Source organism: Procambarus clarkii, chromosome 8 (genome assembly GCF_040958095.1).
Source record: "Procambarus clarkii isolate CNS0578487 chromosome 8, FALCON_Pclarkii_2.0, whole genome shotgun sequence".
Lineage (NCBI taxonomy): Eukaryota > Metazoa > Arthropoda > Malacostraca > Decapoda > Cambaridae > Procambarus > Procambarus clarkii.
This window is the reverse complement of record NC_091157.1, coordinates 6,916,414-6,943,280: the sequence shown is the minus strand read 5'-3', so window position 1 is coordinate 6,943,280 and position 26,867 is coordinate 6,916,414. Positions and strand designations below refer to the sequence as shown.

Genomic DNA, 26,867 nt, shown 5'->3' with positions numbered 1-26,867 from the left:
ATTGGTCCATATTTCTTGATGCTTCTATATTGGAGCGGAGTCTTGAGGTGGGTAGAATATAGTTGTGCAATAATTGGCTGTTGATTGCTGGTGTTGACTTCTTGATGTGTAGTGCCTCGCAAACGTCTAGCCGCCTGCTATCGCTGTATCTATCGATGATTTCTGTGTTGTTTACTAGGATTTCTCTGGCGATGGTTTGGTTATGGGAAGAGATTATATGTTCCTTAATGGAGCCCTGTTGTTTATGCATCGTTAAACGCCTAGAAAGAGATGTTGTTGTCTTGCCTATATACTGGGTTTTTTGGAGCTTACAGTCCCCAAGTGGGCATTTGAAGGCATAGACGACGTTAGTCTCTTTTAAAGCGTTCTGTTTCGTGTCTGGAGAGTTTCTCATGAGTAGGCTGGCCGTTTTTCTGGTTTTATAGTAAATCGTCAGTTGTATCCTCTGATTTTTGTCTGTAGGGATAACGTTTCTATTAACAATATCTTTCAGGACCCTTTCCTCTGTTTTATGAGCTGTGGAAAAGAAGTTCCTGTAAAATAGTCTAATAGGGGGTATAGGTGTTGTGTTAGTTGTCTCTTCGGAGGTTGCATGGCTTTTCACTTTCCTTCTTATGATGTCTTCGATGAAACCATTGGAGAAGCCGTTATTGACTAGAACCTGCCTTACCCTACAGAGTTCTTCGTCGACTTGCTTCCATTCTGAGCTGTGGCTGAGAGCACGGTCGACGTATGCGTTAACAACACTCCTCTTGTACCTGTCAGGGCAGTCGCTGTTGGCATTTAGGCACATTCCTATGTTTGTTTCCTTTGTGTAGACTGCAGTGTGGAAACCTCCGCCCTTTTCCATGACTGTTACATCTAGAAAAGGCAGCTTCCCATCCTTTTCCGTCTCGTAAGTGAAACGCAGCACGGAACTCTGCTCAAATGCCTCCTTCAGCTCCTGCAGATGTCTGACATCAGGTACCTGTGTAAAAATGTCGTCAACATACCTGCAGTATATGGCCGGTTTCAAGTTCATGTCGACTAAGACTTTTTGCTCGATGGTACCCATGTAGAAGTTTGCAAACAGGACACCTAGGGGAGAACCCATAGCGACCCCATCTACTTGCTTATACATGTGCCCATCCGGGCTCAAGAAGGGTGCCTCTTTAGTACAAGCTTGGAGTAGTTTCCTCAGAATACTTTCTGGCATGTCAAGAGGAGTACAGGCTGGATCACGATACACTCTGTCGGCTATCATTCCAATTGTCTCGTCCACAGGTACGTTGGTAAACAGCGATTCTACGTCCAACGAGGCTCTTATCCCTGTGGCCCGTGCGCCCCGCAGTAAGTCCACAAATTCCTTTGGAGACTTCAGGCTGAAGGCGCAAGGAACATAAGGAGTCAGCAGGCCGTTGAGTCGCTTCGCCAATCTGTACGTGGGTGTGGGTATCTGGCTAATGATTGGCCGAAGTGGGTTTCCAGGCTTGTGCGTCTTGACATTTCCATACGCATATCCAGGTTTATATTCCCCAATGATCTTTGGCAGGTGGAGTCCGGATTTCTTGGCGTTCACAGTTTCGATCAGTTTGTTGACCTTTGCTTTTAATTCGGCTGTAGTGTCCTTCGTTACCCTTTGGAACTTAGTTTGGTCAGAGAGTATGATGTTCATTTTCGCCAGATATTCGTCTTTTTTAAGAATGACATATATTGGCGACTTGTCACCTCTCCTGACAACTATCTCCTTGTTCTCACGAAGGCTTTTAGCTGCCGCTCTAAGCTCGGGGGACAGTATGGTGCTTCTGTAGTTGCCTCGATTCTTTCCTCCTTCTGCAATAAGTTCTGCTTGTAAGGTATCTTTGGTAGTGACCTTCTTTTGTGTCTCGAGGTCGAATATGTCGTCCAACAGAATTTCCAACTCCACTTTCCGGGCCATTTCACTCGGTCTGGACATAACATGACAGTTTATGCCCAGATTTAGGAGAGTGACTTGGTCCTCAGTGAGGTTAATTCCTGCAAGGTTCAGGAAGCCATCTCTTGGTCGTGGAATTGCCATAGGTCCTCCATATAATGTTGTTAGTTTCTTGATAATCCTTGTTTCAGTGCTGAGGTGATGTTGGTCTGTGAGGATGTCGAGGTGTTGTTCAATGCGGGTACGGATACTATGGTCGATGTTGCTATTTCTCCACTCGTTTGTAGCATGAAGTAGTTGCGTTTTTTTGTCTTTGATTTCATTCTCTGCCTTGTATATCTGATCACGAATCAGATCCTGGCGATATTTTATCGTGAAGGCTTGATTCCTTGCTGCTGGGTCGTGCACTTTAACATTAGTATATTTTGGTAGCAGTCTTTCCTGTAGACATATTTTATTAAATATGACCGAAAAAGTAAGATTAATAATTCTAACACGAATTTTCTCAATCTTTCGTACATTATGCTTCACTGTTGGAGGTAAATCAAAAATCACTTCTCCAAAATTCATTTTTATTTCTAGTCTGACGCGACACGGGCGCGTTTCGTAAAACTTATTACATTTTCAAAGACTTCACAAATACACAACTGATTAGAACTTGCGTTTCCCTGATTTTATATCTACATTTGAGTGAGGTGGGAAGGGTGATGTGGCATTACATTTGAGTAAGGTGGGAAGGATGATGTGGCATTAGAGGATATTAATAGGGTATTAAAAGTATCAACACAAGACAGAACACGAAACAATGGATATTGAATAGAAGTGTTTGTAGAAAGCCTATTGGTCCATATTTCTTGATGCTTCTATATTGGAGCGGAGTCTTGAGGTGGGTAGAATATAGTTGTGCAATAATTGGCTGTTGATTGCTGGTGTTGACTTCTTGATGTGTAGTGCCTCGCAAACGTCTAGCCGCCTGCTATCGCTGTATCTATCGATGATTTCTGTGTTGTTTACTAGGATTTCTCTGGCGATGGTTTGGTTATGGGAAGAGATTATATGTTCCTTAATGGAGCCCTGCTGTTTATGCATCGTTAAACGCCTAGAAATATCCCTATTAATCCCTACCCCCTATTAATATCCTCTAATGCCACATCATCCTTCCCACCTTACTCAAATGTAATGCCACATCACCCTTCCCACCTCACTCAAATGTAGATATAAAATCAGGGAAACGCAAGTTCTAATCAGTTGTGTATTTGTGAAGTCTTTGAAAATGTAATAAGTTTTACGAAACGCGCCCGTGTCGCGTCAGACTAGAAATAAAAATGAATTTTGGAGAAGTGATTTTTGATTTACCTCCAACAGTGAAGCATAATGTACGAAAGATTGAGAAAATTCGTGTTAGAATTATTAATCTTACTTTTTCGGTCATATTTAATAAAATATGTCTACAGGAAAGACTGCTACCAAAATATACTAATGTTAAAGTGCACGACCCAGCAGCAAGGAATCAAGCCTTCACGATAAAATATCGCCAGGATCTGATTCGTGATCAGATATACAAGGCAGAGAATGAAATCAAAGACAAAAAACCGCAACTACTTCATGCTACAAACGAGTGGAGAAATAGCAACATCGACCATAGTATCCGTACCCGCATTGAACAACACCTCGACATCCTCACAGACCAACATCACCTCAGCACTGAAACAAGGATTATCAAGAAACTAACAACATTATATGGAGGACCTATGGCAATTCCACGACCAAGAGATGGCTTCCTGAACCTTGCAGGAATTAACCTCACTGAGGACCAAGTCACTCTCCTAAATCTGGGCATAAACTGTCATGTTATGTCCAGACCGAGTGAAATGGCCCGGAAAGTGGAGTTGGAAATTCTGTTGGACGACATATTCGACCTCGAGACACAAAAGAAGGTCACTACCAAAGATACCTTACAAGCAGAACTTATTGCAGAAGGAGGAAAGAATCGAGGCAACTACAGAAGCACCATACTGTCCCCCGAGCTTAGAGCGGCAGCTAAAAGCCTTCGTGAGAACAAGGAGATAGTTGTCAGGAGAGGTGACAAGTCGCCAATATATGTCATTCTTAAAAAAGACGAATATCTGGCGAAAATGAACATCATACTCTCTGACCAAACTAAGTTCCAAAGGGTAACGAAGGACACTACAGCCGAATTAAAAGCAAAGGTCAACAAACTGATCGAAACTGTGAACGCCAAGAAATCCGGACTCCACCTGCCAAAGATCATTGGGGAATATAAACCTGGATATGCGTATGGAAATGTCAAGACGCACAAGCCTGGAAACCCACTTCGGCCAATCATTAGCCAGATACCCACACCCACGTACAGATTGGCGAAGCGACTCAACGGCCTGCTGACTCCTTATGTTCCTTGCGCCTTCAGCCTGAAGTCTCCAAAGGAATTTGTGGACTTACTGCGGGGCGCACGGGCCACAGGGATAAGAGCCTCGTTGGACGTAGAATCGCTGTTTACCAACGTACCTGTGGACGAGACAATCGGAATGATAGCCGACAGAGTGTATCGTGATCCAGCCTGTACTCCTCTTGACATGCCAGAAAGTATTCTGAGGAAACTACTCCAAGCTTGTACTAAAGAGGCACCCTTCTTGAGCCCGGATGGGCACATGTATAAGCAAGTAGATGGGGTCGCTATGGGTTCTCCCCTAGGTGTCCTGTTTGCAAACTTCTACATGGGTACCATCGAGCAAAAAGTCTTAGTCGACATGAACTTGAAACCGGCCATATACTGCAGGTATGTTGACGACATTTTTACACAGGTACCTGATGTCAGACATCTGCAGGAGCTGAAGGAGGCATTTGAGCAGAGTTCCGTGCTGCGTTTCACTTACGAGACGGAAAAGGATGGGAAGCTGCCTTTTCTAGATGTAACAGTCATGGAAAAGGGCGGAGGTTTCCACACTGCAGTCTACACAAAGGAAACAAACATAGGAATGTGCCTAAATGCCAACAGCGACTGCCCTGACAGGTACAAGAGGAGTGTTGTTAACGCATACGTCGACCGTGCTCTCAGCCACAGCTCAGAATGGAAGCAAGTCGACGAAGAACTCTGTAGGGTAAGGCAGGTTCTAGTCAATAACGGCTTCTCCAATGGTTTCATCGAAGACATCATAAGAAGGAAAGTGAAAAGCCATGCAACCTCCGAAGAGACAACTAACACAACACCTATACCCCCTATTAGACTATTTTACAGGAACTTCTTTTCCACAGCTCATAAAACAGAGGAAAGGGTCCTGAAAGATATTGTTAATAGAAACGTTATCCCTACAGACAAAAATCAGAGGATACAACTGACGATTTACTATAAAACCAGAAAAACGGCCAGCCTACTCATGAGAAACTCTCCAGACACGAAACAGAACGCTTTAAAAGAGACTAACGTCGTCTATGCCTTCAAATGCCCACTTGGGGACTGTAAGCTCCAAAAAACCCAGTATATAGGCAAGACAACAACATCTCTTTCTAGGCGTTTAACGATGCATAAACAACAGGGCTCCATTAAGGAACATATAATCTCTTCCCATAACCAAACCATCGCCAGAGAAATCCTAGTAAACAACACAGAAATCATCGATAGATACAGCGATAGCAGGCGGCTAGACATTTGCGAGGCACTACACATCAAGAAGTCAACACCAGCAATCAACAGCCAATTATTGCACAACTATATTCTACCCACCTCAAGACTCCGCTCCAATATAGAAGCATCAAGAAATATGGACCAATAGGCTTTCTACAAACACTTCTATTCAATATCCATTGTTTCGTGTTCTGTCTTGTGTTGATACTTTTAATACCCTATTAATATCCTCTAATGCCACATCATCCTTCCCACCTTACTCAAATGTAATGCCACATCACCCTTCCCACCTCACTCAAATGTAGATATAAAATCAGGGAAACGCAAGTTCTAATCAGTTGTGTATTTGTGAAGTCTTTGAAAATGTAATAAGTTTTACGAAACGCGCCCGTGTCGCGTCAGACTAGAAATAAAAATGAATTTTGGAGAAGTGATTTTTGATTTACCTCCAACAGTGAAGCATAATGTACGAAAGATTGAGAAAATTCGTGTTAGAATTATTAATCTTACTTTTTCGGTCATATTTAATAAAATATGTCTACAGGAAAGACTGCTACCAAAATATACTAATATATATATATATATATATATATATATATATATATATATATATATATATATATATATATATATGAATATATACACTCGATCGAGAGCTGCCAGCTACTTTATCCAGCACCTTTAGTGTGGTAATATAGATGAGAAAAGGCACACTACAATCTTTGTTTCCTGCCAAGCATCCTAGACTCGTATGAGGAGTTCTGTAATCTGCGACAAAAGCTTTGTACTTTTTGTGTAACCTATCTTCTGTGATAAGGCTTCAACTCAAATAAATAAAAATGAGTGGTATAGTTACCTGACCCAAGATACCACAAATATTAATCTGGGGAAAATTAGGATTAAAAACTCGCCCGAAACGCTATGCGTGCTAGTGGCTGTACAAGAATGTAAGAACTCTTGTATAAATATTAAACAAATACATTTAAGTATGACTCACTCAGAGTGCAATGCCGACGGAGGGAGAATACATAAAAACCTATAAATGTCGAATCTTCAAATCTTTGGCACTTTAGGTGAGGCTGGCGGAGCTGTACGTCCTCTCGAGTTGTCACAACCTCGCAAAAATGCTATACTAAGTAGCCCGAACCTATCCTAACCATGGACCCACGAATAGAAAACTGGACAGCTCGTCAATTTTCGAGGGCATCCCGATAGGACCAGACGTCCAGCACATGGTTGGAAGATTTTATATAACAAGATGAGGCACAATGCACTGTCATGAGAATTGCCAGTGTCACATGGTCACATGTTGGCAGCGAAGTCTTCGTGACACCATCTGCCAACCAGAATGGCGAGGGAATATGCCAGAATGATGAAGAGCTATGTCAGTTCTGGCTTTTCAAGGTACGTCCTTATACTTCGAGTGAGCCATACCTAAATGTGTTCATATTTTCATGGTGTACACAAGACAATATAAATGTGCTTGCATTGAATCCTCAAATGACTTCCTCGGTGCGTATATATTGTCGTCTGAGGCGAAACTCCCCCACAACCACAGGTTGTATCCTGTGGAAAAAACTACAAAAATCCAAATTTGTAAAAAAAAAAAAATTTAAATCAGGAAAAATAAAATCGAAATCCGCCAAAAAATAATTCCAAATTTGGCAACAAAAATTTCCAAATCTGCCAAGAAAAAAGCCCTATATGTATATAAAAACATAAATAGGAGCTGCCTTGTATAGGCCAATAAGCTTTCTGCAGTTACCTTGATTCTTATGTTCTTATAAGAATGAAAGAAGCTGCAGAAGGCCTATTGACCCAAACGTGGCAGCTTCTATTTATATCCACACAAACTCGTTCATATACCTGAGAGTTAGACAGCTGCTACGGGCTGCTTCCTGGGGGTGTGTAACAAAAAGGAGGCCTGGTCGAGGACCGGGCCGCGGGGACGCTACCCCGAAATCATCTCAAGATAACCATCCGCCAAGAAAAAAACCATTCTGCCAACTAGAATGGCTAGAACAACTTTTAAATCAAAGAAAGCAAAGGGTAGTCCTAAACGGAAATGAATCTGACTGGAGAAATGTGTGTGAGGTAGGTGAGTGTACCCCCCCCCCCCTTCAGTCCTGGGGTAAGGAAGGTGTAGGTGAGTGTGTACCCCTCACAGTCCTGGGGTAGGGAAGGTATAGGTGAGTGTGTACCCCTCACAGTCCTGGGGTAGGGAAGGTGTAGGTGAGTGTGTACCCCTCACAGTCCTGGGGTAGGGAAGGTGTAGGTGAGTGTGTCCTCACAGTCCTGTGTGTACCCTTCCTCACATCACCGAGTAGTGAAGAAGTATGAGAGAATGAGTCTACCACAACATGAATACAACTCATTGCCTCAGGTAGGGACGTCTCTCACACAATGGCGGCAGTGTTTTGTTGGTCAAAGCAAGTTTTTGCAGAGGCCTCTTTATACATACACAGGTATTCACGCTGGAACAATCTTCGTTAATAACGTACAGAGGTGCGAGGTGCGGCCTTATGCGGATATGGCTTACACCTTACACTTCTTACGGTCTACATTACTTTCCCAGATCTTCCTCAATAGGGGTCCATCCCATCTTACGTAGTGCCTGCAAGATTACCTCTTAAAAAAATAGGTGCGCAGTGCAGGGGTTAAACCCTGACATAAATTTATACGTTTTTGTCTGTAGCTATCACGAAACTGATGTGGTTGAGGCTTTAACCTTCTTAAGCATACACTTTAATAACCGTAAATAGTTATCGTACAGAACTATGAGATCATGGATTATTAGATGATGAACTATGAGATCATGACTTATGAAATCATGATGTAGAAGTCATGAACTACGAGTTTATAGCAGGGAATCTATAAACTGACAGTTAAATTCTTAAATTAAGTGGTTACTGATGAAAAAATATACCAGTTAGAAACTAATAAGGTACAGTTTAAGAATGAGGACAAGTAACTAGGGCATATACAATAGGGTCCAACCTGACAGTGAAGAGAACTCAAAGAAAGCACGTCCAACTTACTCCATGACCAGAATCCAACTGCGTAGTAATACACAAAAAGAGAAAGATCTAGATCTAGAATGGGGTTCCTAGATGAATAAGGTTAATTTATCTTACAAAGTGATCGTTGTGATAAAGTCCGTATCTCACTTTGGATTTTCTTACGAGGTAAATAGTTGAAATAAAATGTTCTGAGAGGGTACGCACTACTTGAGAGGCGTTAGGCTTCAGCAGGTGGAAATCGCATGGACCAAAGTCAACAGCTGGGTTTTATTACCATAAATTATTGGGGTTGTACATTCCAAACCGTTCCTTTTTTGTCAACTTGACTATTCTCTAGCCAATCACATAAACTAAAGGTACATAAATCTGTTTATCGTGGATGTAATATAAAGAGTACAGAGAATTTATAACTCTTTCTCTTTATAAAGAGTACACCTGTGGCGGGAAATTCTCAGGGGCAGCGTTTCAAAGCCCTCCCGAGCAACAGGAGGGAGGGAGATATCAAGGGGAAAGCGCCAAGCCATTAGACTATGTAGCACTGGGAAGGCGGTCAGGATAAGGATTTGGGATAGGACGGGAGGGAGGAGGAATGGTGCCCAAACACTTGGATGGTTGGGGGATTGAACGCCGACCTGCGTGAAGCGAGACCGTCGCTCTACCGTCCAGCCCAAGTTCCTCTTACCTTATTATATTTATCGAGGTTTCCTTAGGCCAGTTACTAATGGCTTCCCCCAGGATGCTACCCACAACAGTTGTGTAACACCTAGGTACCTATTTACTCATAGGTGGACAAAGGCATGAGGTAAAAGGAAACATACCCAACCGTCTCTGTCCCGCCCGAGGATAGAACCCGGCATCTTCAGTTGTGACTCATGGACGTAGACTACTGCGCCACGAACACATGCTTGGATTCATCTAATACACGGCATATTTTATGCTGATTCTACCAATCCGTTAAAAATATGACGTATTAGTAAAATTAAAGCATCGTAAAAGTGACGTTTTCTATCCATCGGTCTCGATAGTTTAGGTGGGTTGCTTGGGTTTGTTCGTTTCAGGTTAGACAAAACAGCTGCATTTTGTACAGAGTGTCACATCGGGAGAACACGCTGGCCTCTACACCACTTGGGGCTGTAGGACAATTTATCGTCTACATATACTTCACCTTGCGGCTGTTCCGGGGTTCAAGGTCCCCGCGGCCCGGTCTCTGACCAGACCTTGATGATGAAGATGAAGCCACCCAAAAGGTGGCACGGGCATGAATAGCTCGTAAGTGGTGGCCCTTTTGAGCCATCACCAGTATCAATAGATGATACTGGAGATCTGTGGAGGTGCGACTGCACCCAGCGTGACGGGAGATGTCTCCCGGACCAAATGGTCTCAACTGATAAGTGCCTCTAACAGTATTATATGTGGTGATTACGTCGCCTTTCCCCTGTTTGGTTTCCTAGTGTGGTGAAATCAGTCTCGCGGGGAAACTCCAGAGTTTCAATTTGTGCTTTCTGAATGATGCAGCCCCCTCACACACGGGCTGCATCACATGCAACAACTCTCACATTGGTTGTGTAATAGAAAAAAAAACTATCCTCCAGGATCCTGAATATTAAAATATTTTTCCTTAAATTATATGCTGGTGTATTATTCTCTTTACATGTGGATATTTGTCTTTTTCTGGCTTGAAGAGTTGGCTCCAGTCACCGTCCACTGACGTCTCCTTAACCTTATTCCTGTTCTCATTATCTTGCATCACCTCATGTTAAATTCAACTGGCCATTTTTCAGATCACTCTGGAGTCCTCACCTATCATGGCTCTTCTTGTCAGCGTTAAATCATTGATGATTATCGTCATGCAAGATCTTACTTTCTCGTTTAAATCTTTAATATTTATTAGGAGCAGAATGTGTTGCAGGACTGGTCTTGCTTGGCACCTCCTCCTATCACACCTCTCACTCGTAGTCTTCTGTCTGCTGAGCACTTTCTCATATTCTTCAGCAATTGTCCAGGTAATCCTTCTTGCTCCTCAAGACTTCATAGGAGCTTCTTGTGTGATACCTCATACAAGTCTTTCTGGCAGTACAGTAAGATGCAGTAAGTCCTTCATCCTGTAGAATTCTTTCACTTAATCCATGTTGAAGTTTTGTTTTGAAAGTCTTCCTTTCTGTATACCAATTATTACTCCGGTATCTTCAACACTATCTATCCTCTTTATTAAATACAGGTTAAATAATAATGAACACTGGATTTCTTTCAGCTGTTGGGCAGCTCACCCATCGCTAGGAAGGCTATGACGTTTGTGAATTACTCAGAGTCTCTCAGTCTCCTTACTATCGAAGGTGATAGTTTGCTTTGTCGTGTTTCTGCGTGTCGTTCCTCTCACCCTGCCGAGGCCAGGACGAGCACCTCTGGTCCTGGCCGTCACAGGACGCCACGGTGCTAAACATACCCAAATCGTATATATACAATTTGCGCAGTTAAAGGGTTAACACATCCTTCCTTCTCAACCTGATAATCCATTATATATTTGTTCCGCTAGTTACTTCATGCACACATTTCAGCACCGCTCCTGTGCCAGGTAAGTCCACTACGGGCTCACCATAGCCCGTGCTACTTGCCCCGCTCCTGTGCCAGGTAAGTCCACTACGGGCTCACCATAGCCGGTGCTACTTGCTCCGCTCCTGTGCCAGGTAAGTTACGGGGTCACCATAGCCCGTGCTATCTGGAACTTGTTCCAAGTAGCTAAATCTATAACAACAATATTTCATGCAGTACCATTCCCGTATGAAACGAGCAGCTGTTGTTTGTTGTTTTAGATTCAGCTACTCAGAACAAATCGTTCCAAGCAGCACGGGCTATGGTGAGCCCGTGAAAAGAGCAGCTTCCATGCTATAATTGTATATGTGCCTCACCACACACCCGTCTACTACACCTGCCACACATGTCCCTGCACCGCACCACACCCACACGCCGCTCCTGTACCCAACCTCAAGTCCCAAGGACAACAGTACCCCAGAAGAAAAACCAAGCCGCCGAAAGCACTAGTCACATCCTGGTTTTTACCCAAAAGGTTCACGCCGCCTTAAAATAAGAAAAAAATCACGAAGAAACAGCCCAATTGAGGCCCAATCGTCGTTTCACTCAAGGAAAACTCACAAGACGACGGCTACAGGAGCGGAGGAGCACCTCGAGACTGCGAAACTCGTCCTCTTGAGCTCGATGTTTTGAGTTGGACTTAAGGCCTATCAACCTCTGAAGGGCTGTTAAGGCCACCAAAAGAGGTGAATTAAGGCCACCAAAAGAGGTGGTCAGTATTCTTACTGACCGACCAGTAAGAATACTTTAGTCCTAAACATAATCATGAACTAAAGTAAACTCTGAGTGCATATACACCGATATGCGAGGTATACCTCGTTGTGTATATCCCTCGAGCCAATGCAAACTTTAGTTCAAATTTTCTTTGAGTAAAGGATGTGAAAAACAACACACCAGAAAGTCTTGTGGAATCCAGTCTTATGGTAAAGCCAGCAACTGGGTCTTATTTTTCACCTTCGGCAGTCTTTTTGTATCTCAGTTTTTGTGTAATAAAATAAGCGAGGTTCTTACTGTGTGAACAGTCAAATGGCTCGTTTTTATGTCCACTGACGCTTGGTGAGGTGTGACATGGCGCCGGGCGGGGGGCAGTGGCCCCTGGCTGCTATATGCACACACACACACACACACACACACACACACACACACACACACACACACACACACACACACACACACACACACACACACACACACACACACACACTGTGAACCGGTTGTATTACTACTGACAATCTCCATCAATATTCGCGATGTCCCTTGTTAGCCTGGCAACAGGGCAATTGTCAGCGGAGGGCTGACCCTCACTACCCACCCTCCACAACAATAATAACAATTGACCTTGCTTAACAATCTCCTCAAGGACGGACTTTATCACCGGCGGGAGCCATAAACAGGCAGTTGGGTCCACACAAGTGTATACCCAACTGCCAATTTATGGGAGTTGGGTACACAAGCCATAAAATAGTGCCTGTACAATCTGTGCACATACAGATGGTACAGACACCTGGGTACACCTGTACCCAGCGACCTGCACCTATGCCCTCACACGCTTAACATCCAACTTTTGAATTTGAATTTGAACTCCTTAGGAGGCGCCTGTCAGTCACGTGTCACCTTCCTGCATGCCTCCACACACACCTATTTCTTATACCAATTATTCGTTAATCTTTCACTTAAGAAGTGCTTCCTAACAAAGGGGGATCTTGATAAGATGTTAAATATATCAACACAAAGTAGAACAAGAGGCATATTTAATAAGTTTAGCTCCAGGAAAGACCTTGGGGGTCTTTGGTTTGAAAACTTGAGTGTGACGCTATGAAATAAGCTACCGGCTAGCATAATATACGTGGGATCGATGGATTGTTTCAAGACTTAAGTTAAATATATATATGAATGAATCTGGGTGGCTATAAATAGGTGGTGCCTCGAATGGGCCTTCCGGCATAGCCTTTATTCTCAAGCTCTTATCCCCCATTGATCATATGAGCATTGATCAGCCCGAAACGCTGCGCGTACTAGTGACTTTACAAGATTGTAAATACTATGTTATGTATTCCCATAAACCCAATGTACCTTCTTGTATATAAATAAATAAATAAATAACTAAATAAAATACATATTTTATCCCTAGGCAGGAAGATTATCTAACACGTCTCACGCAACTGTGGTAGTTCCAGGCAGGGTAGAAAAGGCAGTGGGAACGCTAACTACCAAATGAGCTCAAGGAAGTGTACCAAGGTGTACATTTGTCCTTGGAGATGTACCAAGGACTTGAGGTGTACGGAGAAAAGCGGATGCTGCTAGAAAGAGGTGTTGGGGGTGACGAGGGGCCAGATTCACGAAGCAGTTACGCAAGCACTTACGAACCTGTACATCTTTTCTGAATCTTTGGCGTTTTTTTTATTATTAAACAGTTAATGAGCTCCGAAGCACCAGGAGGCTGTTTATAACAATAACAACAGTTGATTGGCAAGTTTTCATGCTTGTAAACGTTTTAATAAATGTAACCAAAGCCGTCAAAGATTGAGGAAAGATGTACACGTTCGTAAGTACTTGCGTAACTGCTTCGTGAATCTGGCCCGAGCCTTGGATGAGAATTTGTATATGATGTCAAGCCTATAATGGCCGTACTGATCATTTTCACAACATTATATAATGTAGGGCTCCACGGGGCGCATGTTGTATGTTGTTGTGGCAATACTGCCAGCTACAAGGGGCACATTTGCTCATCATTGCTTTACGTGTTTGTTAAATAAATACGTGAGCTACTGAACAATGGCAAGTATGATCATACCAAGTAGATATGTCTCGAAATACAGGAAACTAATTATAATTATATTTACCAATTCAAAAAGAAACAAGAAAATGGAACAGGAACTATTCCGGCCACACAGGAAAGGTCAGAGAGGGGAAAAAAGAAGACGTTCTGTGCCGGTTGTGTGAGGAAGGGGGGGGGGATGGGGGGTCATTTCCCCCCCCCCCCATTATGTGAGGAGTTACACCCCCTCAAACCTCCTCCCTTCCAAATTACCCAGCCACATCCCCCTTCAACAAGAAGTAACCTTAGCTTACCTCAAAGGTAAATAACTTAACTTACCTTTGCTGTTAAGCAACTAAGGTGGACTGAAAACTGCTTGTCCACAGATGAACTCAAGAACACATACACTCTTTGGCGCATGCACTCGAGTGGCACTTACTCTGAGGATATGAACTCAGGAGAGTAACTTTGCTGCAAGTTAAGGTCAAGAGATTTCCATTAGGGACGATGGGTTATTCAGTGTCCCTCCGGCTGGTGACACGGGATCCTGTCCTCACTAGGACCCCTGCCCCTCCGTGTTCACCAGGACCTGACCTTCACCCTCCGTGTTCACCAGGACCTGACCTTCACCCTCCGTGTTCACCAGGACCTGACCTTCACCCTCCGTGTTCACCAGGACCTGACCTTCACCCTCCGTGTTCACCAGGACCTGACCTTCACCCTCCGTGTTCACCAGGACCTGACCTTCACCCTCCGTGTTCACCAGGACCTGACCTTCACCCTCCGTGTTCACCAGGACCTGACCTTCACCCTCCGTGTTCACCAGGACCTGACCTTCACCCTCCGTGTTCACCAGGACCTGACCTTCACCCTCCGTGTTCACCAGGACCTGACCTTCACCCTCCGTGTTCACCAGGACCTGACCTTCACCCTCCGTGTTCACCAGGACCTGACCTTCACCCTCCGTGTTCACCAGGACCTGACCTTCACCCTCCGTGTTCACCAGGACCTGACCTTCACCCTCCGTGTTCACCAGGACCTGACCTTCACCCTCCGTGTTCACCAGGATCTGACCTTCACCCTCCGTGTTCACCAGGACCTGACCTTCACCCTCCGTGTTCACCAGGACCTGACCTTCACCCTCCGTGTTCACCAGGACCTGACCTTCACCCTCCGTGTTCACCAGGACCTGACCTTCACCCTCCGTGTTCACCAGGACCTGACCTTCACCCTCCGTGTTCACCAGGACCTGACCTTCACCCTCCGTGTTCACCAGGACCTGACCTTCACCCTCCGTGTTCACCAGGACCTGACCTTCACCCCCCGTGTTCACCAGGACCTGACCTTCACCCTCCGTGTTCACCAGGACCTGACCTTCACCCTCCGTGTTCACCAGGACCTGACCTTCACCCCCCGTGTTCACCAGGACCTGACCTTCACCCTCCGTGTTCACCAGGACCTGACCTTCACCCTCCGTGTTCACCAGGACCTGACCTTCACCCTCCGTGTTCACCAGGACCTGACCTTCACCCTCCGTGTTCACCAGGACCTGACCTTCACCCCCCGTGTTCACCAGGACCTGACCTTCACCCTCCGTGTTCACCAGGACTCCACCTTCACCCTCCGTGTTCACCAGGACCTGACCTTCACCCTCCGTGTTCACCAGGACCTGACCTTCACCCTCCGTGTTCACCAGGACCTGACCTTCACCCTCCGTGTTCACCAGGACCTGACCTTCACCCCCCGTGTTCACCAGGACCTGACCTTCACCCTCCGTGTTCACCAGGACTCCACCTTCACCCTCCGTGTTCACCAGGACCTGACCTTCACCCTCCGTGTTCACCAGGACCTGACCTTCACCCTCCGTGTTCACCAGGACCTGACCTTCACTGAGGCCATAACATGTGGCCTTGAGTACCAAGGTTGGTGGTACTCTGTCCTGTACAGCAACATATGCACCTCTCTAGTGTTCTCCAAAGTTCTCTAGTGTTCTCCAAAGTTCTCTAGTGTTCTCCAAAGTTCTCTAGTGTTCTCCAAAAGTTCTCTAGTGTTCTCCAAAGTTCTCTAGTGTTCTCCAAAAGTTCTCTAGTGTTCTCCAAAGTTCTCCAGTGTGATACCCCGAGAGTGTTAGATAATCTAATGGTTGCTTCATCGGCGTCTTCTTCAGTGCGAGGCAAAGTGGGTTCTTTTTTCTTAATTTACACTGATCATTCGCTTTTATTATGAAAGGTTTCAAATATCTTCTGTATTATCTTGTTCTTCTGTTCTCTCCTGTCTCGTCTCAGACTTTGGCTCTGTAATTTCGATGTTTTTATTTTCTACCTGTATATAATTTTCGCATTTACTCACCTTCCTTTAACTGCTTGGTTACTTTGGTTTTTATTTTATTCTCTGATGACCTCAGCCTCACCTCACATGACCTCAGCCTCACCTCACGTGACCTCAGCCTCACCTCACATGACCTCAGCCTCACCTCACATGACCTCAGCCTCACCTCACATCACCACCTCTCTTTCTCAGCTGCGGCATTATTAGTTTCCAGTTCGAAGTGAAACGTCATTGTCAATTTACATCAACTGCGCGGGATGGGTGCGTTCCATTACCCGGGTGTTGACTTCCGAGCTGTGCAGGCTTGGCCAGCGGCTTGCAACCAAGACACATAATATAAACAATATAGCCAATGTAAACAAACTAGGCTCAAGCAGTGACGCGAGAACTTTATCCCACTTATAAAATGAAAAGAAATTTACCCCACTTATAAAAAGCAGAGATACAGCAATTGTGCTTGAGTTTAATAAACAAAATGTCTATTCGAACAAGAAGAAGCGATAAGAATGGTTGACTTGACTGAACACATCTTCCGAACATAATAGCTGCATCACAAGGTAAAACTTTTGAATTGTGTTGTCATGGACCGCGAGTTTGTTTATTCACTCGAGGGAGATGAACATTAGCCACGGGTGACCGGGACACTCACTCGAGGAGGTGAACAAATAACTGGGTGACAAGGCTAGGGGGTGGCCAACCATTTTAAATGTGCGCGCCAAAATTGCCAAATCTTTGATGCACAGTTTTCGCGCGTGCCAACCGAAATTTGGGGGGGAACGTATTATCATTTTGTGTCTCTCAAGTCATAAATACTCTCTGCACACACCTGCAAAGTTGTGTGAAAATCGGTTCGTGGGTAAGCAAGTACAAAATGAGTACTATTATAAGCCTCTCTACAATGATGGTGGAGGAGGCCCAGGCGACGTGTGGCCGCCTGGCGAGTGATGGAGCAACTGGACAGGATTATTTATTAGTACTAAAACAATTGTCACTTTATTTTTTAATTTAATTTTATTTGATATCGCTCTACTTAGTAAAAGTGTATTTTATCAAGTTAAGTTTTATATTTATTTATTTAATTATCTTTTAAGGGTGAGCCCTGGGTTTCGCGTGTAAGAAAAAAAAATCGTCTGCGTGCCATATTTGGCACGCGCACCAAGGGTTGCTCTTCCCTGTTCTAGGGTCTTCCTAGCACTTCCAGCAATTAGTGTTATATAACATATTACTATATTCTCCGTTGCGTCTAGCATCACAGTAATATAGGCGCCGGGATGAGGCTACCTTGCCCACTGTGGTGCTGGGCTTAAGACCTTACAACCCCTGGAATCAGTGATATTCGAATGAATGTTTTAGCTGCTAAAGAAAACAGATTTGAAATTAAATTCCTATGGATACCATCACATGTTGGCATCTCAAGGCATGACACTGTTGATATGCTTGCAAAGACAGCGTGTAGGAAACCAGTAGTAGAAATTGATATGGGTGTTTCACTAGCAATGACAAAGAGAATACTTAAACAAATATCTAATGAAGATCTCACCGACCTAACAAATTCACAAAGACCTGAAAGTTGCAGTATTAAATACTATGATAGATATCGTGAGGAGACATTCACATATGGGACTAATAGAACAAGAACTCGGCAATGTGATGTTATAGTGGCCAGAATACGTCTGGGATATAGACGTATCTGGCAGCTTTCTCAAAACCCAAATGTCGAGTACACAATGTGTCAATTTTGTGAAAGAGAAAACATGCACTCACTTGAACATTATATTGTAGAATGTCCCATATTGTCTGACTTTCGCCCTCCTGGGCTGAGGTATGCTGAACTCTGTAATTACTATATGAGTACTGGAACACTTGATGATATATTGGACTTGTACCCTAGATTAACCATGTAATGTAACTATATAACCTGAGCTTGTAAAAGCATCTGAATCACCTTCAGTGGTTAAGTTCTTAATTGCACACTAGTTTCTCTTGTCAGCTATCTCACCCTGTCAGAGTAAAAGAGACAAATATATGTGTATGTATGTGTATATATGTATGTGTGTGTATGTATGTATGTGTGTGTGTATGTATGTGTATAAAGTATAAAGCTGATCAGAATTGCATTTCACCATTATAAATTCACATTAATGCATTCATAAATCTATGTATTTACGTATGTAGCTGAGCCAAACATTTTAAAAGCACTACGATCACCTTCTGTGGTTGTTCAATAAATCTCTGAACTGTATGTTTGACAAATCTCTCACCCTGTCCATGGAGGACAGAAGAAAATGTATATATGCTAGTTAGCATTGTGAATGTGTGGCCACGTCTGTGGTAGAAAATAATAATAATAATAAAAAAAAGAAAACTGGAGGCCAACAGAACAGCATACTGACCAACCAGCAAGTATACTTTAGTCTTGAACATTGTCAAGGGCTTAAATGAACTCTTATTGTATATACACCAAGAAGCGGGGCACACCTCGGTGTACTCCTGGTTCAACCTTGACGACAAGCTCAGGTCTGGACACCTGTTGACCGCCAGAACACGTGACGCCATTGAAGCCAATGGGTCACGATTCTGCCGTCGTGATCTTCAAACGGCCCGGATAGTTATTAAGCCTGGCGCACTTGTCGCCTACAGTCACTGGCAAGTTCATAGACTTTTCCGCTTTCCGGTTGGAACTTTTGTTAAGAAAGACGGTGTCTGGCGTCGACTTGGCTGCAGGGTACCGGGAGTTTGCGGGTCTTGGTGTACCCTCCGGGCGTGGCGGGCGCTTCTTGGTCTGCCACTGAAAGACGTTTTAGAGTTTTTGCCGGAGTTGGCTCGCGATTCTGCCGTTAGGCCGTGACATTATTCAACTGCCCGGAGTTCACAGGCCACCTTGTCGTTTGGGGTCACTGGGTGTCGATCGTTTTCCTGCTGGTTTTCTGCGGTGGGAAGGGCTCTATACTCGCCCTCCCGGAGAATAGGGGTCACCAAACATCTGCTTAAAAACGTGATCATCAACCGCAAGACACAGTAGTGTTCCGCCGACATGTAACAGCCTCAAGGCGTGGGGTTCTACCCTTCGAGGGAACCACGGAAGTTCCGGAATACATCCGTTACGTGTGCCATAACAATCCCTAAATCATCAACAACCATACCTGTGTAAATAATTATCAGGAGAAAGCACTTGGCCAGTAAGACAACAGAATATATTCCTGTGGCTAGTGGTAGTAGTAGCAGTATTAGCTATGTCTTTATTCCTACTTGATGTTTGTGTTGGTGAAGCAGAAGAGCAGTGAGTGAGCCTTCTGTTTTTCTCTATGCCTATCCTGATTTATCTGTCTTTTGTTTCCCCTCCCGCTCTCTTTCCTTCTAGCAGAAGTGCTTGTCATATAGCCAGCAGCCCACTGAGGCAGACAGACCCCCTCACCCGTCATGCCTCACCACGGACGCAGACAGACCCCCTCACCCGTCATGCCTCACCACGGACGCAGACTAACCCCTCACCTGGCATGCCTCACCCACCTCTCCCCGTTATTCATCATGGAGAATGGCCATTCATTTAGTCTGGACGACACTCTGCGCTGACCATCTTGGAAGAGTTAAATTTGGGGGTTGAGAAATGCCTGGAGCCGATTCCAGTTTTTGCTGTTCAGGGTGTGGTCATGACGGCTTCCCAGGACGGGTGTGGCTCATGACTCGTGCCCTCCTCACCTGTTTGGTTGGTTTGTGCGTCCCTGTTAACCTGCTTGTGCGTCCCTGTTAACCTGTTTGTGCGTCCCTGTTAACCTGTTTATGCGTCCCTGTTAACCTGTTTGTGCGTCCCTGTTAACCTGTTTGTGCGTCCCTGTTAACCTGTTTGTGCGTTTAGGGGGAAAGAGATTCAGCTCTTGAAGCCCACCTCATTAATGTTACACAATTGGAAAAAGAATACATCCACCTTGTGAGTTCCCCCTCAGTATACTGTGTATGGGATCAAATAGCCTTTTTGACGCTCTCTCTCTCTTGTTGTGTCGCTAATTATAGTTCATATCTCTAATCTATAATCTACATTGTTGAAATCTATTGTACACGCGACATGGCAATTTTTTTTTTAACCTCAATTTTATTTGTGTGCTTTACCGAGTGTGGGTTCCAGGCTGGAGCTGCATACTCTAGGACTGACTTAACAAGGTCTATATGCATTATTTTGAAGAATTCCTTAGTCTTATATTTAATATTTTCATAGTTCAATATATTGGTTATGTACCGAGTTGTAGCAGTGAGTAAGTACTCTTTGGCTTCAGCCGCTGTCATTCTCAAATAGACAGCCTTTTCTGTACTTTTTTCAGCCACCTTGTCTGGTTTCTTTAACAATAGATTAATCTTCCTATTACCTTGAGAAAATCCGTAGCAGCCGAGATGAGGGTTCGAACCTATGCAGTGGGCATTCCCACGCACACGTCCCAGTCAACCAGGCCCACAACATGGTCAAAAGGATTGCAACCTGGAGTCCTACTGAACACACGAGGGTTTCCGGATTACCGATGTTCTCATTGGTACATCACGTTAGTGTGATTACTGTCTCTCTCTCTCTCTCTCTCTGTATTCCTATTACCTTATTTTTTTTCCTCCCTGGATGGTTTGTACCGTTGTGTGGCTTCCGGCCTGCTGTCTGCTCCATCATTTGTTGTTCTGCCCTCTGGTCCTCGTCCTTTCGCTGGACGACCTGAAGAATCTCATGTACACTTCTCTCTGTAGTCCCGCCGACCCGTCGTCTCTCCCTCGGCCGTCCTTATCGCAGCCACCCCTCTCTAGCTGTCTCTGTTCCTGTCGTCCCTCTCCCATCCGTCCCTCTCCAGCTATCCCTCTTCCATTCCCCTTTCTAGCAGTCCCCTCCCCCTTTCCAGCCGTCCCCTCCCAGCCGACCCTCTCTTGTGTGTTGACGTCCAGTTACCACATTCTCCAGATAATACAACAACATTGCGTATAGGATCTGCGGGGCTCCAGCGGTCTAACAACTTCTTTCCATTGACTTTCCAGTTCAAATATTGTGAGTAAAAGCAGTGTTATAGTTGATGTCGATGCGATGGGGTTTCTCCTCGGGTTAACCTCTGTTTGCAACCATTTATCAGCGAGTTCCAGCCTCCTCCTCGGCCGTTCACCTTTGTCCCTGAGAAGAAATTTATCTCAGTCCTCCCCCATCCTAGTGACCCCGTGCCCCCCTCACCCCCAGGGGTTCCTCTCAGCCGTTCTTCAACCCCTCCCCCCCACTCCTCATGGCTTCCCCTTCCCCCACTCCTCATGGCTTCCCCTCCCCCCACTCCTAATGGCTTCCCCCCCTCTCACTGGTCCTACCACCCCCATCCAGGCCCCCACTTTCCTGCTTGCCAGTGCTTTTGACCGGCAGACAAGCAAGCAACGCTGTTACACCCTTGTTCCGGATGGTTTAATTGTCTGACCAGCTTTCTGAATTATTTTCCTAGTATTTTATATTTTCATATTCGGCATCATTTTTGTTCCAGCGGTGATAAAGCTTTTGCATGATTGTTGCAGTACATGAAGGCTTGAAGACGTGGATATACGGAGATCCGTGGAATTGCATTAAGAATATTCTTTATGAGAATTTAACCTTCATAATTCTTTATATTTTTGTAAAAGAACAATAATGAATCCGCCGTGACTGTGCTGAGAGGTCCAGTGGCCGGCTGCGGTCACTAACTCACTCACTCACTGGTTTATACGCTGCGTCACTCACACCCTCATTACTCTCCTAGTCTGCCTGCCTGCCTGCCTGCCTGCCTGCCTGCCTACCTGCCTGCCTGCCAGTCTGCCTGCCTGCCACCTCTCTCTCTCTCTCTCTCTCTCTCTCTCTCTCTCTCTCTCTCTCTCTCTCTCTCTCTCTCTCTCTCTCTCTCTCTCTCTCTCTCTCTCTCCCCCTCTCTCTCTCTCTCTCCGTCCTCATAAACATTCACCAAATCCTCAGTAATTCCGCTGTCAAATCTTCCTCGTTTATGAATGAAAAAACAGTTTACACTGTGATGAGGACGGGCTGGTGGTGAGGACGGGCAGGCGGTGAGGACGGGCTGGTGGTGAGGACGGGCTGGTGGTGAGGACGGGCTGGTGGTGAGGACGGGCTGGTGGTGAGGACGGGCTGGTGGTGAGGACGGGCTGGTGGTGAGGACGGGCAGGCGGTGAGGACGGGCTGGTGGTGAGGACGGGCTGGTGGTGAGGACGGGCTGGTGGTGAGGACGGGCTGGTGGTGAGGACGGGCTGGTGGTGAGGACGGGCTGGTGGTGAGGACGGGCTGAAGGTGAGGACGGGCAGGCGGTGAGGACGGGCTGGTGGTGAGGACGGGCTGGTGGTGAGGACGGGCTGGTGGTGAGGACGGGCTGGTGGTGAGGACGGGCTGAAGGTGAGGACGGGCTGGTGGTGAGGACGGGCTGGTGGTGAGGACGGGCTGGTGGTGAGGACGGGCTGGTGGTGAGGACGGGCTGAAGGTGAGGACGGGCTGGTGGTGAGGACGGGCTGGTGGTGAGGACGGGCTGGTGGTGAGGACGGGCTGGTGGTGAGGACGGGCTGGTGGTGAGGACGGACTGGTGGTGAGGACGGGCTGGTGGTGAGGACGGGCTGGTGGTGAGGACGGGCTGAAGGTGAGGACGGGCTGGTGGTGAGGACGGGCTGGTGGTGAGGACGGGCTGGTGGTGAGGACGGGCTGGTGGTGAGGACGGGCTGGTGGTGAGGACGGGCTGAAGGTGAGGACGGGCTGGTGGTGAGGACGGGCTGGTGGTGAGGACGGGCTGGTGGTGAGGACGGGCTGGTGGTGAGGACGGGCTGGTGGTGAGGACGGGCTGAAGGTGAGGACGGGCTGGTGGTGAGGACGGGCTGGCGGTGAGGACGGGCTGAAGGTGAGGACGGGCTGGTGGTGAGGACGGGCTGAAGGTGAGGACGGGCAGGCGGTGAGGACGGGCTGGCGGTGAGGACGGGCTGGTGGTGAGGACGGGCTGGTGGTGAGGACGGGCTGGTGGTGAGGACGGGCTGAAGGTGAGGACGGGCAGGCGGTGAGGACGGGCTGGTGGTGAGGACGGGCTGGTGGTGAGGACGGGCTGGTGGTGAGGACGGGCTGAAGGTGAGGACGGGCAGGCGGTGAGGACGGGCTGGTGGTGAGGACGGGCTGGTGGTGAGGACGGGCTGGTGGTGAGGACGGGCAGGCGGTGAGGACGGGCTGGTGGTGAGGACGGGCTGGTGGTGAGGACGGGCTGGTGGTGAGGACGGGCTGGTGGTGAGGACGGGCTGAAGGTGAGGACGGGCAGGCGGTGAGGACGGGCTGGTGGTGAGGACGGGCTGGTGGTGAGGACGGGCTGAAGGTGAGGACGGGCTGGTGGTGAGGACGGGCTGGTGGTGAGGACGGGCTGCATTACACTCCACCCACAACTGATTAACTTTTCTCGAACAGTGCTTCAATCATTTCTATGTTCGAATCCCACCTTCATAAATGCTTCACTTACTTACTGCAAATATAAATAATTGCCAACATAATGTAAGCACTTAACCTAACATTGGCGCAAATGTACAAGAAATTATAATATATACCATTATTTTATAATGGAAAAAATTACAATTTTGAATACAGAGTGCGTTAAAATTTAAGAACGGGTCTTTAAGTTCGACCACAGCTTGGACGAGCGAAGCACCAGGATGGTTTGTTATTTGCAGTACGAGGGTAAACATTTACCAATCCATCCTTAGGCTATGTGGGGGGGGGGGGTAGAAATAGCCTAAGCTACTCAATCCCATTGAGATGTATTTCTTTCTTGTCTCAATAAACATACTTGAACTTGAACTTAGGGGGAGCCGGTCGGCCGAGCGGACAGCACGCTGGACTTGTGATCCTGTGGTCCCGGGTTCGATCCCGGGCGCCGGCGAGAAACAATGGGCAGAGTTTCTTTCACCCTATGCCCCTGTTACCTAGCAGTAAAATAGGTACCTGGGTGTTAGTCAGCTGTCACGGGTTGTTTCCTGGGGGTGGAGGCCTATTGGTCGAGGACCGGGCCGCGGGGACACTAAAGCCCCGAAATCATCTCAAGATAACCTCAAGATAGGCTATGCTTGTCCACGCTGCGCCGGCCCTAAATACGTAATCGTCCATTTAAACGTAGAATTAACTCAAAATCCAGCCTGTACTCTAAACGCTCCCTAAAGGAACGTAACCTAAATACTCTACCTAACCCCAATATGGATAAGCCCATAAGATATAATAATACAAAGTGAAAGGTAAGGTCTCGGAAGTACAATTGGGTTCGTTCTCTTCAAACCCGGGAATCTCGAGTTTGAATCCCGGGCGGGACAGAAGTGGTTAGGCACGTTTCCTTTCACCAAATGGACTGTTCACCTAGCAGTAAATAGGTACGCGGGAGTTAGTCAACTGTTGTGAGGTTGGGTCTTGAGAAGCGTCAGTAGTTTGACCTTGGGGAAACCTTGATATAACTCTAACGTCCATATATATATTTAGGCTGCATGTCTCCGGCAAAACAAATTGTAGATCTCCTATTTACAATGCTCCTAGCGTCTGGGCTGGTCGGTCAGGGTTATTAGTGTCAGCGATAGTCATTTGTTTATATTTTTATATTTTTATATTAAGGTGGAGGATGGGGTGACTAGCATGTGTTTTATCCTATAAGTGACAAAAGTCACTTACAATGCCTCCAGAGGATGCCCCAGACAGTGTGCCAGTGGTTGCTGGACGGTTTGTCCGTTGGTGCCGGCTGGAGTGATGACGCCTCCTCCCGCGTTCAAATATACATGTTTTATCATCCTGGCTGGCTGTTCTTTTGCTACACACACACACACACACACACACACACACACACACACACACACACACACACACACACAAACACACACAAACACACACACACACACACACAAACACAGGAGTCGAATCATATGTCGATGTTTGTAAAGGATGGAAACTCAATAAGAAAAACTGAGTCAGATGAGAATGGAGAAGTTTAGTACAATACCGAGGTGTTTGAATGAAGGTGAAGAAAAGCCCTAATACTTGTGTAAGTGTATCATTAAATCGACTATTCGGATGAACCTACATCCTTTAGCAAGGTGTTGAAACCATTGATAATTGTAAGATTCTCCAAGATGACTAAGATAAGCGGCACAATTGCTCCGAGAAATGTCTACTACACTGCAGCACTAAGGGCAAAGTGATGAAAATGGGTACTAGCTGCAAGAGACCAGAAGGACGGTAAACAATGAAGAGAAACTACCTCCTTCTAACGACTCGAGAAACACACCTGGGAGTGGCAGTAGTACCAGAGGCAGCTGTAAATAGGATAGCATCAGCAGCATACTCTGCACTAGCAAAAAAAACTAAAAATTATTCATGAACACTGGATGAAAGAATAAACAAAATTAAGAAAAGGTGAAGAAACTAGAAAATATAATCTCCGTAAAAAACTACATTAACACGTTTATATTCGATTGTTCAATTGAATACAAATAAAAGAAGCAGAATGAGACAGCAGTTACAGAACAAAAGAATATTTTCCCGTTCAGAATTTGTTCCACGGATGGAACATCGACCCTCATTGTTCATAGGACTAGTAATTATGAGAAGGCTTTCAATTCAGTTAAAAGGTGTTTCTGTCCAGAACAGCTTTCGTCCCAGCGAGGTCCCAGAAACAGAGGAACCTCGATATAAGCCTAACATGTATATGTACACCGGCTGCCTGTCCCCCAACACAATGGTTTATGAATTATAAACAAATGTCCTTTGTCTATCTCCGAAAAGTGGATATAATTTGCTGATTATTTGATGATTTATTCTATAGGCACTAAAATGATACTTGGAAAATCATATATCCAAAGGGCACTAAGATACTTTGATTTCATGATAGAGAAGGCTACAGAGACCAGATGTCATGTGGTGGGCCTCGACCCAGAATAGTGTTGATACAATCTTTATTCAACTATATATTATTTTATGATTATTTCTACCTGCCAAATACCAATGATTTATTTTACCTGTTGGTGAAAAAGCATCTTATTCTAAAATATTGATAATAATCAAATAGAACAGTAAACTTTTAGTAATAAATCAGGACAGTGGCAATACAGAACGTTCGTACGATCATTTTGTAGAGGAAAACTATGCCGTAGGTCTTAAGGACACATGTCTTTGCCGAATATATTTGACAACTGGTTATGTAGGCCGTAAAGGTCAGGTATATTAAGCAGGTGTCTAAATATGACTTTTATCACTATTGTCAGCATTAGTACGGTAACATGTCTCGACACTGTTACTAACACACACCAGAAAAAATACTTTATCATTATTTACGATATGTAAATTTGTATGATGAGATAATATTACAGCCTTATACTTCATGATTTTGTCTCACCGTATTGTATTGCAGAACCGCGAGAGTTCAAGGACAGCTAGGTGGGTCTTCTCGGGCCATGATTATAGCACATTACCAGCCCTGGATTGCCAGGTCCATGGGTGGCGGCCCCACTAGGGAGGAGTCGTCATGGCGAGGTACCCCCCCACTCACCTCCTGCTTTACAATGGACAGCATGAATGGTTACGGGTCGCTAGGGAGGGCTGACCACCACCTCGTCCCCCAGGGCAAGGGCCCAGGGTCAACAGCTTAAGAA

At 45.7% G+C, this 26,867-nt stretch overlaps 1 protein-coding gene across 1 annotated transcript in view; it reads right to left on the bottom strand.

Moving 5' to 3' along the window:
• Nucleotides 1-14,460: 14,460 nt before the first annotated feature.
• The window catches only part of LOC138359515 (involucrin-like), a 39,434-nt gene continuing 27,027 nt past the window's right edge, over nt 14,461-26,867 (bottom strand). The window contains exon 3 of the mRNA XM_069318854.1: nt 14,461-15,843. Coding sequence (XP_069174955.1) covers nt 14,461-15,843 — 1,383 coding nt within the window. The remainder of the gene's footprint in view (nt 15,844-26,867) is intronic.